The sequence below is a fragment of the Ailuropoda melanoleuca genome, chromosome 2 (assembly GCF_002007445.2).
Source record: "Ailuropoda melanoleuca isolate Jingjing chromosome 2, ASM200744v2, whole genome shotgun sequence".
Taxonomy (NCBI): domain Eukaryota; kingdom Metazoa; phylum Chordata; class Mammalia; order Carnivora; family Ursidae; genus Ailuropoda; species Ailuropoda melanoleuca.
Window position 1 is genome coordinate 17,155,658 of NC_048219.1, and position 16,560 is coordinate 17,172,217.

The 16,560-nt window shown below is 37.1% G+C and overlaps 1 protein-coding gene across 1 annotated transcript in view; it reads left to right on the forward strand.

The window, feature by feature from the left end:
* The window catches only part of RLF (RLF zinc finger), an 86,243-nt gene that overhangs the window by 30,900 nt on the left and 38,783 nt on the right, over positions 1 to 16,560 (forward strand). Inside the window, exons 2-5 of the mRNA XM_002927560.4 lie at positions 603 to 757; positions 1,761 to 1,842; positions 4,706 to 4,838; positions 12,196 to 12,398. Of these exons, the coding sequence (XP_002927606.4) occupies positions 603 to 757; positions 1,761 to 1,842; positions 4,706 to 4,838; positions 12,196 to 12,398 (573 nt within the window). The remainder of the gene's footprint in view (positions 1 to 602; positions 758 to 1,760; positions 1,843 to 4,705; positions 4,839 to 12,195; positions 12,399 to 16,560) is intronic.

Genomic DNA, 16,560 nt, shown 5'->3' on the forward strand with positions numbered 1-16,560 from the left:
ATAATAATATAATCTCCTATTATAAAATTGGCTTTTGGCCCATATGTTAATTTTTAAAAAGAAACTTAGTTAAAAATACACATATAACATCATTGTTTCATATATTGGTTAGTGTAAATCAAGCCTAATCAGTTCTGTGTATGCAGGGGAAAAAAATGGATTTTATGGAGTTACAGAGCTAAGGGTCATACTCAGGAATAAGTCTCTTTTTGTAGAATACAGGGATCATAGTCTTATTCTTGGATACCCAGTGCTTGGCACATGGTTGGGGCTCAATTTAATGTATTGATGAAACTCATTATTGAATTTCAGAGATCAAAACTCCAGACCTCTAGTGAGAACAGCTATACACATTTTATGGCTTTACTCTTAGATTTATTCTCATGTCAGAAGAGCAGTTCTGGCGGTTCTTTAACTCAGCAGAATCAATTCATTAAGTGATGAAATAGAATCCTCTAAGCAAACCAGAGCCTAAAAAGGCAAATAAAAGGTGTATGCATTTATTAGAAAAAAGGGGAGGGACCGACTATGCATTTGAGAACAAAGACAGTCTGTTTCATTGTTTTTACAGTTTAATTAATACTTTAATTTTATTTTTTTAGACCTTATTGCAATATGCAAGCAACAAGAATGCCTCAGAACATATGGTGTATCTTCTGGAGGTATATCGACTTGCCATCCAAAGCTTTGCCAGTGCACGCCCATATTTAACTACTGAATGTGAAGATGTCCTCTTAGTGCTTGGCAGATTAGTACTGTAAGTTTAAGTACTTAAGTCACTGTTAAAATTGAATACCTTAGGTTGTAATGTTTGCCTGACTTCTCTTTACTATGAAATCACGTTATTCAGAGCACCACTAAAGTCATACCTTTGCCCTGAGTCTTCATACTCTGGTTCCCAGGAGATAAGTACAAGTGAAGCTCCAGCCAAACAACATAATCAACATAATCTCTAATTGCCTCCAGAGTTTCTTCCTACTCAGGCTTAGTATCCAAGAATGATATATTTTCTTTCTGTCCTTGGGTATAGATCAATATAAGTAACAAGAGTATCTGGAAACTTTAGTGGTCTTTGAGGATCACTCTGAGGGGAAATACTATGAAATTCTGCAGTTGAATTATATTATTTGAACTAAGAATAATTTTACTAGGAGAAAATATCAGGGTATATAGAAGATTACCACCCTGAGTCCATGATAATTTAGCTGCTGTTTTAATATTTGGCTGCCTGGTAGCAGATAAAATTATACCTTTAATGTAATTTTCGTCTGCAAATTGAAAAGGTACAACAGCTACTCAGTTTTTAGATTGGTTTACCTTACAGATTGTTTGGGAGGATAACTTCTAGTCTGGGTGGTCTTGATATGTTAGAGGTAAGGAAATGGCCTTGCCAGTCTGTTCCTCTGCAAGTGACAAGAACCTACATAGATGACCCGTTACATGTATTTATCTTTTTATCAGCTGAATTGACAATAGCATGAGCTCCTGTTTTTGTCTTGTGGAATCAGAATGGTTCCTGTTTGGGTACCCTCCTATAACCCTAATAAACTAAATAAAACTGCTTGGGATTTGGTTTCTAAAAGGAATGTATCATTACCAAATGTTTTAAAGCCACAGTGTAATTATAAAGCCTCCTGGTTTTTCTTTTTTCTCTTTTTTAAAGTTGAAAAGCCAATATAACTATGAGTATCATTGTCATACTGTATTTGATTATGCTTATAACCACAGTTACATACTGACTTCATTATTTTACATTATAGGAGTTGTTTTGAATTACTGCTTTCAGTGTCTGAAAGTGAACTGCCATGTGAAGTCTGGTTACTCTTCCTTCAGTCTCTACAGGTGAGTTGATTTGGGTTGAAAAAAAGGTCTCTGTTTAGAAATCCAAGACACCTAGTTAATTTCTCCCAGCAAACTAAAGTGGAAAACTTGAAAGAAAAACAAGTATATTGTATATTGTTATTAAGTTTATGAAATTTTGAGAAAGAGGTCTTCCAAACGAAGTGGTGTGTTAAAAATTGTTTTTGTCTTTCATTTGGTTTTGTTAGCCTTTATATAGCTTAGGAATCAGCACAAGTTTTCATAATCAGAAACAAAGTTTAAAAACAAAAGCAAAGTTTTATACAGAATAAAGCTATTAAAAATGTAAAGTTGTATGTGATTATAAGGTAGCAGTATTTGGATCATTCTAAGTACACTTATCTATTAATTTTCACTCTAACACTTCAGGGATTGTGTCTAGCATAAGTCTCTCAGACAACCAAAATAGTCATCATAGATTCTGTTCATTTATTTTACTTACAGGAGAGCTACATTGGCTCTCATATTGGCTTGATTATCAGGTGAGCACATCAGAAAGTAGCAAGTTCTGGAGGATAGAGTAGGATAGGAGGAAAATACAACAGGTGGCAAATTTGTGAATTAAGGACAGAGATGGAAAAACGGTTTTAAAAAATAGACACAATATTAATAGCTGTTGTTTGTTATCACTGTCATTCGTTATCACCGTATACTAAATACTGCTCTACGCTTTTATGTTTTTTGTGTCTTGTAATCAAATTACAAACCTTATAATGTAGGGATCATTTGAATCTCCATTTACAAACAGGGAGACAGGCATAGAGAATGTTAATTAGCTTGCCTAAAGTTACACGCAGATTTATACCCAGAGCTAGCTTTTTGCCAGCTGCTCCTCCAGGACACAGACTCTGTAGTAGTCTGGACCTGTTTGATGTAGGCACAAGTAATGATTTGCATATTAACAGACATACTTCATTATCTGGAAATTTCTTTCTTCTGGGATATATAACCCAAAATGAAATGATGATAATGTTAATCTTTTTGGGGAAAAGAGAATTTTTTTTGGTTGTGTCCTTGGCCTATTTTAATCCCTGTAATGTGATCCTAATTCCTCACGTATACGTACAGCTGCTAAAATCATCTTTCATAAATAACACACTGATATTGTCACACTGTGTTGTGAGGCCTGCCGGTGGTTTTGTCCTGGCATACAACAGTCTACAAGGGTAAATCTCATAATCCTTGTTTGGGTTGTTACTATTATTTATAATAGTATTCTTTGTAGAGAGAATACTGTCTTATTTCTTTATTGTTTCTTAGGTTGTATGCCTGCATAAAATATTTGCCTTTTCCCTCTACCTGTGTAACTTTTTCCACTATTTATCATACAGGATATACTTTTGAATATGTGTTCAATAAAATAAATGCAGTAGAGGTAAAATGTAAGACATGGTCCCTGTTGAAATCTAAAAGGTAAAACTCTGAAGTTTTCTTATTTTAGTGATAAATGGACAAGGCAGCAGATAGTTTTGAGGAAAGTTATGGTAAGAGAATAGTTTTATCAGAGCAGGCCACAGAGAGAACACTCATTCACTATTTTCAGTTTGTGTAACCCTTCCAGATCTTTTGCCTGGAGGTATGAAAATATGCCCTGAAGTGGATTTTCTAATACCAAAAATGAGATACTGTTTTTTACAACTTTTTTAAACCTAATTTTATCACAGATGTATGTCTAAGTTTTGGAAATTGGAAATACCACTTTCTTTGTCAAATCTAAATTTTAAATCCTTTCTCTGCAGAAGGTAACTCAGCATATTGGGAGTGCATGTGTTAAAAACCTACAACTTTGACATTAAAATTAAGGGGAAAAATGAATTTTATTTCTTATATTTCACTTAAAGTGAAATATAAAATTATATTCTTAGGTCTGTGAACATCATTAACATATATTTTCCAAAGAACATTGCTTATAAATGGAAGCTTATATTTCTTGAGAATTTCAGCATTCTAAAATAAGAGAAAATATTAAAATTTTAGAATATGGGAACAACCAATAACCCTCATTAGTAATAGAGGACAGTGCAGACATGTACTTAATCATTCATGTCAAGTTAAATTTCTGACCCCTTTCTCCTGACCCTTTGTGTACATAACTATTTTAAAGAACAAACTATTGGCAATTACATTTTGTTTTCTGAAGAGATAGAATGATAGCTAATAACCAAGACTTTCCATGACATTTTATATAGAGCCACTTTTCATTTAAAAAGTCATTTGATAGAACAATGAAAAAATGCATCAGCTGGCCTCATTAAGTAATATTTCTATTAGAAGGACTAGATGGGGGGTGCCTGGGTGGCACAGCGGTTAAGCGTCTGCCTTCGGCTCAGGGCGTGATCCCGGCGTTCTGGGATCGAGCCCCACATCAGGCTCCTCCGCTAAGAGCCTGCTTCTTCCTCTCCCACTCCCCCTGCTTGTGTTCCCTCTCTCGCTGGCTGTCTCTATCTCTGTCAAATAAATAAATAAAATCTTAAAAAAAAAAAAAAAAGGACTAGATTAGAACTGTAGAATCCTTTAAAAGAAAGCTGTACAATGGCCTTAAAATAATTTAGTAATGTGAGGTTGTAAATTGAATTGTGGTGATAAATTTTACCCAAGGAAAATTTAGGAAGACATTTTAAAGGTGCCCTTTAATTTAGTGAAAACAACATTGTTTCATTTTTTTAAAGAAGATAGTAACAGTTCACAAAGCTTTGAGGATAGTTTTTTTTTTTCCTCTGCTTATTTCTTTTTAGGAAATGCAAGATGATAGTTCCTTTTGTAGATGTTCAGATACATTTAAAAGGCAAAACTATTTTTTATATTGCTTATTAGCCTGTTTCTGGATGTGCTGTTTTTGCTTTAGGAGTCACATGATGCATTATTGGAATTTGGGAATAATAACCTACAAATATTGGTTCATGTTACAAAGGAAGGGGTGTGGAAAAACCCGGTTCTTCTTAAAATTCTGTCTCAACAGCCAGTAGAAACAGAAGAAGGTAAGCCATAAAACTTTACTAACTATATTGAAGGCGGATTTAGATCTAAGAGAATTAGAATTCATTAATGAGTTAAAATTTTGTGACTATCACCTGTGTATCTATACCCAGTCTGTTCTCCTTTGAATAGTAAAAGCTAACCATTAGCATTTAATGTTTTGCCTAAGTATTCTGCATTTTTAGGTAGTGTTTTAAATATTCCTTGCACTTACTTAAAAATGTTGCATTGAGTAACAGTGGTCATATAAAGTTCTGAGATGCAAATAAATAATCTTTTTCTAGTGTTTGGTATGTGGTAGAGCTTTCCTCATATGTTGTTCACTGGTTACTACAACTAAGGACCATGAAAAAAATTGCTGTTTTATTTTAAACTTATGAAGTATTGGAATTTAGCATTTTGTAGAGAAATGCAAAGAATGAAAATTTTTATTTGCAAAATTATCAGTTTAATACCAGAAGATTTGTGGATTTAAATTGATATTTACATTTTAGGCACAAAAAATTATCTCATTTGATACCACCAGTTGTGATTTCATTTGCTTTAAGTAGAAAATTAAAAGGATCACATTCTGTTAAGTATGCTTCTGGAATAAAAATGAGGTTCAGAAGAGTTTTTATACTTTTGTTATGTCTTTAATTTAGGTCTTAGGCAGACCATTTGAATATTGATGCCTTAAAATATCCCAGTTAGCTTATTCATTCCTCAAGTTTGATACCTACTACATACACACTGTTTGGTTTTTCTATATAGTGAGAAGATTGGCAATAAAGGTAATTAGAGTTTTCTCTTGGTTCCTTTTCTCTGCCAATTCTGCTTATTAGTCACACTGGTGAGGGAAAAAAAGAATAAGAGAAAGAGCTGTTAAATAGAAAAAGGTTGGTTTTATTGTTTTCTATTGAGGTTCCCAGTACATGTCATCCCTTTGTAGATATAGGCAAATGGAGCCTAAAATATCACTTTTCTTATTAATAAAAGTTGCTTAGAGGACAGAGCCTAATAGTTTCAGAAGAATCCCAGAATTAGGCAGATCTCAGTCCAGATGGGGCTTGAACTAGGGCCAAGAAGAACGCTTACTCTCTTATTCTCTATAGGCAGGCCTAAGCCCAAGAGGGGGAAAGGTGGATTGGCGTTAAATGTACGCACTTTATTTTTTCTTGATGTACTAATCCAATACATCACCCCACCTCAGGAATTTACAGTACTTAATTTCTTTTCATATAGAAAAAAATCAAGAAATGGGGAGAAGCACTGTTCTCCTAATGTCTTGTGATATCCTGTCTATTCAATAAAGATAATAATTAAGTACCCACTATCTACAAGACTCTGAATGGGTACAGAATACCTACATATCTAAGGAGTTACTCTGTGAACTGCCATATATGTGGAGGGCAGCCTATATAGTCTGCCTACTTTCTCATTTGGCCCTCACCCTAATTTCTGGTTAGGAGATTAGGAAGATTCCTTTATGGCTGCACTGCCCTTGTAGCCCAGGTAGTAACATATATTTGAAACTAGAAAGCAGTGACTGTCATCTCATTGATTGTCCTGTCTTCAATGATACACTAATCAGAAGCATAAAAGTACACATTTTTTAGCCTCCAAGGAACTCAATAAATGCTTTTGTTTATTTTTTTTGAATAAAATAAAAGATGTTTATTTCTCCTGAGGTGCCTGGGTGGTGTAGTTGGTTAAGCTTCCAACTCTTGGTTTTGGCTCAGATCATTATCTCACAGTGGTGGGTTCGAGCCCTGCATTGGGCTCCATGCTCAGAGTGGAGTCCGCTTGAGGTTCTCTCCCCCTCTCCTTGCACCCCTCCCCCCACCCCACATTCTCTCTCTCCCTCCTTCCCTGCCTCCCTCGCTGGAATGAACAAATGAATGAATGAATAAAAAATTTTTTATTTTTCCAGTGAATCATGGAACACTGAATCAAAAACTAATGGTGTATTGTATGGTGACTAACATAACATAATAAAAAATTATTATTAAAAAAAATTTTTTTATTTTTCCTGCTTTGAGTTCTTGAATTTTGTGTCCTCCCCATCCCCTAAAAAAAAACAGTTTATTACTGAAGTATGTAATAAGTACAGTTGTTGGCACTTTTGCCTGGCATAGTCAGCAGAGAAATAACAGGTTCTCCCACCCACATTTTAGCCCAGGTACTGAAGGCCTTTGCATCCCCATGGTCCTACCATAGAAGGTGGGGGTGGCAAAGAGCAAGCCCAGCTAGGGCTTCTGCACTGATGATTCCCATCCTGAGCCCCAGGACTCACAGAACTGCCCCTCCTCGCAGCATTGATGGCAATAGCCACCTGGATCTAGACAGCCCACAGACCAGACCTTAGCCCACAGTCAGCAGTGGGGATCCCCCACCACCATAATGGAGTGATTCCAACTCCAACTCAGAGGACACCCAGAGCTACTATCTGGTATCTGCTAGTTTTTCCAGTTGACTTCTACCCTACCCGGCACCCTCCTCCTCCTACTTTCCCATAACTTATGACATCAAAACAATGGCTTTTCCCCTTTTTCCTTGAGACTCAGGAGGGCCAAAGCTACAGTCTTGGGTTTTTTTTGTTTGTTTTTGTTTTTCCTCTCTTCCCTACTAAGGGTTGAAGGAAGGGTTCCATCCTTGTTCAGAGTCACCAACTGCTTTCCCCAAATCAGGCTGACAGGGAACCAGCGCCTATACCTCCTGATTGTTTTCCTTTCCACCCCAGTTTATTTTTTGTGTCCCTTCTACCCTATATCTCTGAAACCATTTTATGAACTGTCATGTGCCACTTGAGGGTCCAGTAAAAACAAAAACGGGCTTTCCTGTTTAAAAAAAAGGGGGGGCTATTTTTAATGTCCTTAAATGTTACCATTTTTTGCATGATGAAGTATACACAAGGTAAACTGTCACGATGTTTTTAATTTATTTTTAAATGGTTCAGGAAAAGAAAAGCTGAATAAAGAAATATGACAAAACAGTTCAGTTGTTTAATCTAGATGGAAGAAAGGATATATGATTAAAAATTATTTTGTTCTAGGGGCGCCTGGCTGGCACAGGTGGTTGAGCATCCGACTCTTGGTTGTGGCTCAGTTTGTGATCTTGGGGTCGTGGGATTGAGCCCCGCATAGGGCTCCATACTCAGCAGGGAGTCTGCTTGGGCTTCTCTCTCTCCCTCTCCTCCTCCCCCTCCCACTTGTACTCTCTCTCTCAAATAAATGGAAATTTAAAAAAAATTATTTTGTACTAAAATGACAAAAATACAGAAAGGATACGACTGGGAATAAGACTTGTCAGTGTACACTTTATTTTCATTTTAAATTGAAATGTATGGCTGGATTTCCTTTAAAAACAAAGTTAAGGGGTGCCTGGGTGGCACAATCAGTTAACTGTCTTGACTCTTGGTTTTGGATCAGGTTGTGATCCCAGGGTTGTGAGATGAACCCCACATTGGACTTCGTGCTCAGGGTGGAGTCTGCTTGAGATTCTCTTTCCCTCTTCCTCTGCCCCTTCTACTTGTGCTCTTTCTTTCTCTCTCTCTAAAATAAATAAATCTTTCAAAAAATAAATAAAAAACAAAGTTGAGATGCATAACTTGAAATGAATTTAAAATGCAAGATTAGGGGCACCTGGTGGCACAGTCAGTTAAGTGACTGACTCTTGGTTTCACCTCAGGTCGTGATCTCAGGGTCATGAGATTAAGCCGTGTGCTGGGTTCTGTGCTCAGTGTGGAGTCCACTTGAGACACTCTTCCTCTACCCCTCCCCCCGTGTGTAGTCTCTCGCTGTCTCTCAAATAAATAAATCTTAAAAATTAAATAAATAAAATGTAATATTGGTTTCTGTAACTGGTTGCAGTATATTGAGTAAAGTAGTTTTACCTCATAGAAATAATAGCTATAATTTAGAGTGTTCGTTGTGTGATAAGCACCATGTTAATACTTTCCATATCTCATTTAGTGCATCAACCAGGTAAGAGATTATATGTGCCCAAGGCCACGTAGTTAAAATTGGAGGGCAGAATTTGAACCCAGGTGAGGAGATATTAGACGTTTTCGATTGAAGAGCGATAACCACTCAGTTGCTAAATACATGGTCTTACATGGTCTTATTAAATTCCTCTAATATGTAAGGCATGGTGCATAGTGCTTTAGAGAATACAAAAGTTAACAAGACGTGGTATTTGTTTACAAATTGCTGATGGTGTAGTAAGGGAGATGACAGAAACATAATAGCAGCTAGTACTGAGCATTTACCCTGTGCCTGGTCCTATGCTAAGTATCTTATCTGCATTACTGCTATTTCATTTATGATTCATTCAGCTCTGTGAGGTGGCTATTACTAACTTTTTTACAGGTGAAGAAACTTGAGGCTTAGAGGTCAGTTAATTTGTCCAAGGGTTTCACAGCTTAGTATGTGCCAAAGTCCTGATTCAGCCTCACATTGGTGATTCCAAAACCTGAGATCTTAACCTCTTTACACTCTAATCCTTTATTCCTGTACTTAAAGAGAAAAGTAAGTGTAGTGAAAGAGGTAAAATGCTGTGAAAATTTAGAAGAGGGTAGGTTGTATAAATAACATGCCTGTATTCATGGTGGGATTTGTGAATATGCTTACAACCTGGTAGGACGGATAATGAGAGCAGAATCTGATGTTAGGCAGAGTAGAATATTGGGGTGGCAGATGTGGCAGGCAATATATGGAAGAATTAGATTGGAGAGTTTAAAAAAGAATTGCTAGGATACCATAAGGATATAATAATAATTGAGGGACAGAGTGGTAAGGAAGAATAATGCCAAAATTTCATTTCTGTATGATTGAGAGAATACCATTACTGAAAATAGAAGTAAGGAATGAGGAACTATTTGAGTGGGAGATATGATTATGAGTTCATTTTGTGGAATTTAGTGCCTGTGGGACTTAAAATGGAAAAATCCAAGTGGAAGTGATCTGTTTTCCATCCATACTTTTTGACCTTGACTACATATTAGAGTATCTATGGAATTTAAAACCAACACACACATTCTGTCTCCCTTTCCCCTTCCTCCTCACCTTCTCTCCCTCCCTCTCCCTCTCCTTTTCTTCTTCCCTCTCTCCCTCCTCCCTCCCCCTGTCCCAGGTCCAGGCTTCACCTGCTAAATCCAAATCTGCAGAGTTGGAGCTCTAGAATCTAGACCTTTTTGAAATACCACAGGAAATGGGCACCTTCCACCTGTATAGAATGAACTATATGATATGTTTTCATGGGGAAAGAAATAGGTCCTCTGTACTCTGAATATATTTAGAATGATAAATAACAGATTGGAAACAATTGTTTTTTGGGGAGGAAGACTAGAGTACTGGAGTTAGGGCAGAAAGGAGACAGCTTTAACCATACATCTTTTTTGTGCCTTTTGAATTTTGTGTCATGTGCATGTACAGTATTACCTGCTTTTGGAAAGAATTTTAAAAACCATACACAATACCCAAACTATGGAAAGACCCCAGTTGTCCAACAATTGATGAATGGATAAAGAAGATGTGGTGTGTGTGTGCGTCTCACACACACACACACACACACACACACACACACACACACACAATGGAGTATTATTCAGCCATCAAAAAGATTGAAATCTTGCCATTTGCGACGACGTGGATAGAGCTAGAGTGTATTATGCTAAGTGAAATAAGTCGGAGAAAGACAAATACCATATGATTTCATTCATGTGTGGAATTTAAGAAACAAAACATATGAATCTGGGGAGGAGGGAAAAGAGAGGGGAACAAACCATAAGAGACCTAACGGTAGAGAACAAAATGAGGGTTGATGGAGGGATGTGGGCTAGATGGGTGATGGGTTTTAAGAAGGGCACTTGTGATGAACACTGGGTGTTGCATGTAATTGATGAACCACCGAATTCTGTTCCTGAAACCAGTAACTGCACTGTATGTTAACTAGCTAGAATTTAAATAAAAATTTGAAAAAATAAAAAACTGTACAGTTAGTTTTGATACTGGGTCAGTGGTTTATTATTAATATTAATGATTTCTACTCCATATATGGCCTGTAGACATAGCAGCCTGGGCATCATCTGAGAGGCTTGTTAGAAAAGCAGAATCTCAGGGGCTTCTGGGTGGCTCAGTCGTTAAGCGTCTGCCTTTGGCTTAGGGTGCCGGGATCGAGCCCCACATCAGGCTCCTCCACTGGGAGCCTGCTTCTTCCTCTCCCACTCCCCCTACTTGCGTTCCCTCTCTCGCTGGCTGTCTCTCTCTCTGTCAAATGAATAAATAAAATCTTTTTAAAAAAAAGAAAAAGGAAAAGCAGAATCTCAGGTCCCATTCCAGACCTACTGAATTAGAATCTGCATTTTAATAAGATACGCCTGGTTATTCAGAAGGAACTTTTAAGTTTGAGAAACACTATTTTAGATGAAACACCTAAAGCAGTTTGTTTGCTCATGACTTGTCTTGCCAAACAGTATTCTCACCTCTGTTCTTTAAATAATGGTGTGTAATGATGTCACATACTTGTTGAGTATCTGCTATTCATAAATTGAGGGATTGTCTGGAACACTGTTAAAGTCAGTGCTCAGATGCTTAATATTTAGTACCGCTCAGAGCAGCGTTTTCCAAAGTGTGTACTGAACCAGGAACATATATTTTACATTGTACTAATAATATGTGTAAAAGGGTTCTCTGGTCAAATCTGTTTGGGAGACATTGGGTTAAATAAAAGTGAACAGTTTTCTTTATTGCAGGACTGTTCAGAGATTTGACCAAGGAATCCTTTTTTTTTCTAGGACTATCTCTCAGGTCTTTTGGTCGGTGGAACACACTTTGAGAAATTCCTGGTTTAGAGGAAAGAACACCACTGGCTTTGGAATCCTTGGCAAGTTACCTAATTTCTCTGAGTATTAATTTTCCTAACCTTAAAGTGGGGATAATAATACTTGCCTTGGTGGTGGTGTGAAGAATAAATGAAAGGTATATAGAAACATTCAGCCTAAAGCTTGGTACCTCATAAAAGTGTTCAAGTGGTAGTTGTTAATATTACATAGGTTACTTCTTTTTCTTTCATTTATGCTTACAGTTCATTTCCGTATTAGGAAAAAGTCAAACAATTAATTTTGATAAAATGTTAGTAGTTTTATTAAGAGATTTCGTGTTCAGAATAAAACTACTAAGTAATGTGGGAATCATTAGCAATTTATTTTGCTCTCTGCTCTGTTAGATGAGTATTGAGATCAGAATAAACTTCCCAAGTTATATCAACTGAATTTTTATTCACTAAAAACAAACCAGCAACAAAAGATATCAAACTTTCATCTTAACCTTGATGTGTTATGAGATATGTTATCAAACTTTTATTTTTCCTTTTTTCTAGTCAATAAATTGATTGCACAAGAAGGACCTTCCTTTCTGCAAATGCGAATAAAACATTTGTTGAAATCTAACTGCATCCCTCAGGCCACTGCTTTATCAAAACTCTGTGCAGAATCTAAAGAAATTTCAAATGTGTCATCTTTTCAGCAAGCCTATATCACATGCTTATGTTCCATTCTCCCTAATGAAGATGCTATTAAGGAGGTGAGTAAAGCAAATAACTGCTCTTGTCATTCACACTTACTGTGAATTTACTAGAGTTTGATAAATGTTGCATGCAGGATGAAAACCAAGACTCATTTTTTTTTCTGACTACTGAAAAGTGCCATTTTAATGGCGTGTAACTGTTCAGATTGAATATAAAGTTGTAGGTGGATTTGAAAAATAGATAATTAAAGAGTACGCAGATGGGTATTTATGTGTTTGGGCAATGGTTTGCTTTGAAATCTTCAAATGTGAAAGTCGGTATTTTTTTTAATGTAATGATTTCTCTGTGTTTGGGAAATGCAGAAATTACTAATAATGACATCAAGGGATAAACTTAACAGAATGGCACTTAGCTTTAGTTTAAGTTACTTCATACATGTAAGTGTAAGCAGAGTAGTGTAGGACTTTAGAACCCATGAACACATTTTGAACTATAAATAAGTGGATGAGCTGGACACCATGGAAAATAATAAAGCAGTTGAGTCTTTTTTTAAAACTATTTTATCAGTCAGATTGCATTTTTTTTTAACATGAATCATTTTCTTTAAAAAAGTTGGAATTTGGGGTGCCTGGGTGGTGCAATCGTTAAGCGTCTGCCTTCGGCTCAGGGCGTGATCCCAGTGTTCTGGGATCGAGCCCCATATCAGGCTTCTCCACTGGGAGCCTGCTTCTTCCTCTCCCACTTCCCCTGCTTGTGTTCCCTCTCTCGCTGGCTGTGTCTGTCAAATAAATAAAATCTTTAAAAAAAAAAAAAAGTTGGAATTTGCTTTCTCTAATAAATTATACACAGAAAGACGAGGAATTCCTAGCTATATTCAGTCATCTACTTAAAATTCTCTTAGATCTGATACATGGATTCTTGTTTTACCTCTACACTGAACTTTCTTATTAAGGGTAAGAATCCCAAGGGTCTGGTTTTGTGACGTAGTAATTCTTAAACTTCAATGACAATTTCAGCTTACACTTTTATATATAATTTCCTACTCCAAATGCAACTCTTCTTTCTACCTCCCTCACTCCAGGACCAAAAATCTGTTGATTCTTTTACCTGTTCACCCTCCTTCATCCTTCTCATGCAGTCATTTCCCTCCTTACTCTACCTTTCCATAGTCAGTCAATATTATCACCCCCTCAGTTTTTCTACTGGTTTCTCCCTTAATTGTACTTATTTGACTAACCAGCATTCTGATTATCCCTAAATTTTTACCTCCTCTGTATCTTTACCTGTATCAGTGGGGTCAAACTTGAGTGGAGAAAACCAGCCTACTGATTTTACTTGAAATCAGTCACACTAAATTTTTTTAGGCCATTCTCTTTCCACTTCGTAGATTACTATTTCACACTTTGTCATTTTTCTTCAAACCTGTATTATAATGCCTTCTGCCCATTGTACTTTCCATTGATGAACTTTCTCCCAGTTTCTCTGAGGAAATTGAGGCAGTTGAAAGAGAATTTCCGTAAGCTGCTTCCATGACATCTGTTCACCTACCTGTATCTATGCATGCACACCTTTGCTTTCATTACTAAGGATAACTGTATCTGTTCGCCTACCTAAGGCAATCCCATTGACTTCAGTATCACATCCCATCTGCTCTCGCCCCCTCAAGAATAATGCTACAGTACTTCTTTCCTCTACTGCATCATCAGTTACCCCTCTGCTGTAACCATCCCACCAGCGTTTATGCTGTTGTTTCTTTGATCTTTAAAAACGGCATCTTTAGATTCCACTTCCCCTTCCAGAGACCGCCCCGTTTTTCTCCTGGCCTTTCAGCATAATTTATTGAATGAATTGTGTGAATTTACTGTTCTGACATTTTTCTCTTTGAACATATTGTTTGCTTTATAAGATTTTATTTTATTTATTCATTTAGAGCTCAAGGCGGGGAAGGGCAGAGGGGGAGAGAGAGAAAATCTCAAGCTGACTCTGTGCCGAGTGTAGAGCCCGACACAGGGCTTGATTCCATGACCCTGAGATCATGACCTGAGCCAAAATCAAGACTCGGATGCTTAACCGACTGAGCCACCCAGGTGCCCCTCTCCTTGAACACATTGTGATATGGCATTCACCCCTGACAGTCCACCACATCACTAAATCTAATGATGATTTCTCACTTTTCATCTTACTCAGTCTGACTTGTTTGTGTTTTAAACTCTTAATAGTTTTCCCACTTGGTTCTAGGATATCACACTCTCTTCTGTGCACTTGACTGGTTAGTTTTTCTCAGTTCCACCTCACTCTTCTTCTCATCTCTCTGATTAGTGAATGTTGCAGTACTCTAGGACTCTCCTTGTGTGTCTTCTGTTTTCTACCTATTCATACTCCCTCGGTGATCTCTTTTAGACTCACCGCTTTAAATACCAACTATGGCCAGAATCCAAAATGTCCAGCCCAGCCCTCTCCTCTGAACTCCAGACTCATATCCAGCTGCCTAATCACTATCTCTACTGGTATGGCTAATAGCATCTCGGACTTCACATGTCCATAATTAAGCTCCTGATCTTCCTGATATTATGGCTTTGTTTTTATGAGTTTTCTTCAGAATGAAGTCTGTAGCTGTCCACTCTCAGTGTTGGCAGTGGAGGTGGGCAGGTAGTGAATAACCAATTGTCATTTTTTTTAGTCCTTACTATATGTTAAGCACTATGCTAAATGCTTTAGATAGATTGTCACATTCAGTTCTCAACAATAACTCGTAGGTAGCTCCATTTTATTGGTGAGGAAAGTGAGGCTCAGATCAAGTAATAGGTTTGGGCTTACATAAAAGTGGTTAAGCTGAGATTCAAACCTGAGTTTGGTATACTATTACTAATATTTTTTTAAAGATACAGGATAATAAATATTATCCTAGGTGATCTATACCTAACAGTTTATATGCCAAATGGTGTCTTAGGCATTGGGGTTACAAAGGTGAATCCACAAGCCTCTGAACTGGCCTACTTGTTTTCATTTTTGCCCTCTACATTTTATTCTTCCCAAAAGTAACTAGAATAGTAATCTCTTTAAAACTTAAGTGGGGCCTTGTCACTCCCTTGATCAAAACCACTCAACAGCTTTCCATCTTCTTCAGAATAAATCCAGAAGTCTTTATTCTGTGTGTCATGGCCTCTGGTTACGTCTATAAATATCTGACAGTATATACAGATACATCTAAAATGGCCCCTTTCATTCTCCGTCCCCTTATCTGCCTGTTTCTTCTTTATGTTTATATTACTACTTCCACTAGATACCATATTTGCTTCTGCTCTCTTTCCTCCCGCTAGATTGAAAACTTTGTAAGGATGGGGACATAAGTTTGTTCACTCCTGTATTCCTACATTCTAGAAGAATACTTAGCAGCATAATAGGCATTCATGAGGGACTAACTATAAGCCTGTATGCTAATTTATTTATTTGCGTTGTTGGGAAGGGTAAGGAGATAGGAGACTGCTTACCTCTAATAACAGCTGCAATATTTTGTGTTTGGGAAACTTAATCAGATTAAGTTACATTAATGGTTATATTCAGCATATATGATATATGCCAGAAGAATTCAGAAGAAGCGAAAATACTAGACCATGGATTGATTCTTCTTTATTCTATAACAATAAAAACTTTTCCTTTAATGTCTCAGCCTTTGTTTATTTAAAGCTTATTTTATTTTGTTTGTAGCATTGTATGAGACATTGGCAAAAACAGAAGAATACGTATTGCCTAGTTTGGTTGCCAGAAACAATTCTAGGAAGATAAATACTAAGCTGTATGCTACTGCCCCTAAGTTCAGTAGAAGTGTAGAATCTTTGTAGACTGACATATAAAGCTTTATAAAAATTGATCCTTGGGGCGCCTGGGTGGCTCAGTCGTTAAGCGTATGCCTTTGGCTAAGGGCATGATCCCAGGGTCCTGGGATCAAGCCCTGCATCAGGCTCCCTGCTCCGCTGGGAGCCTGCTTCTTCCTCTCCCACTTCCCCTGCTTGTGTTCCGTTTCTCGCTGGCTGTCTCTCTCTCTGTCAAATAAATAAATTAAATATTAAAAAAAAAATTGATCCTTTAGTTGGACCTTGAAATGATGGTAGGGTTTGGATGGGTAGAAAGAATGGTTTGGGGATAACTGCCTGTGGTAGTAAAGGCAGAGAAATGAATGTGTACATTAACAGGGGCCCACTAGAGCACACCTTGCCA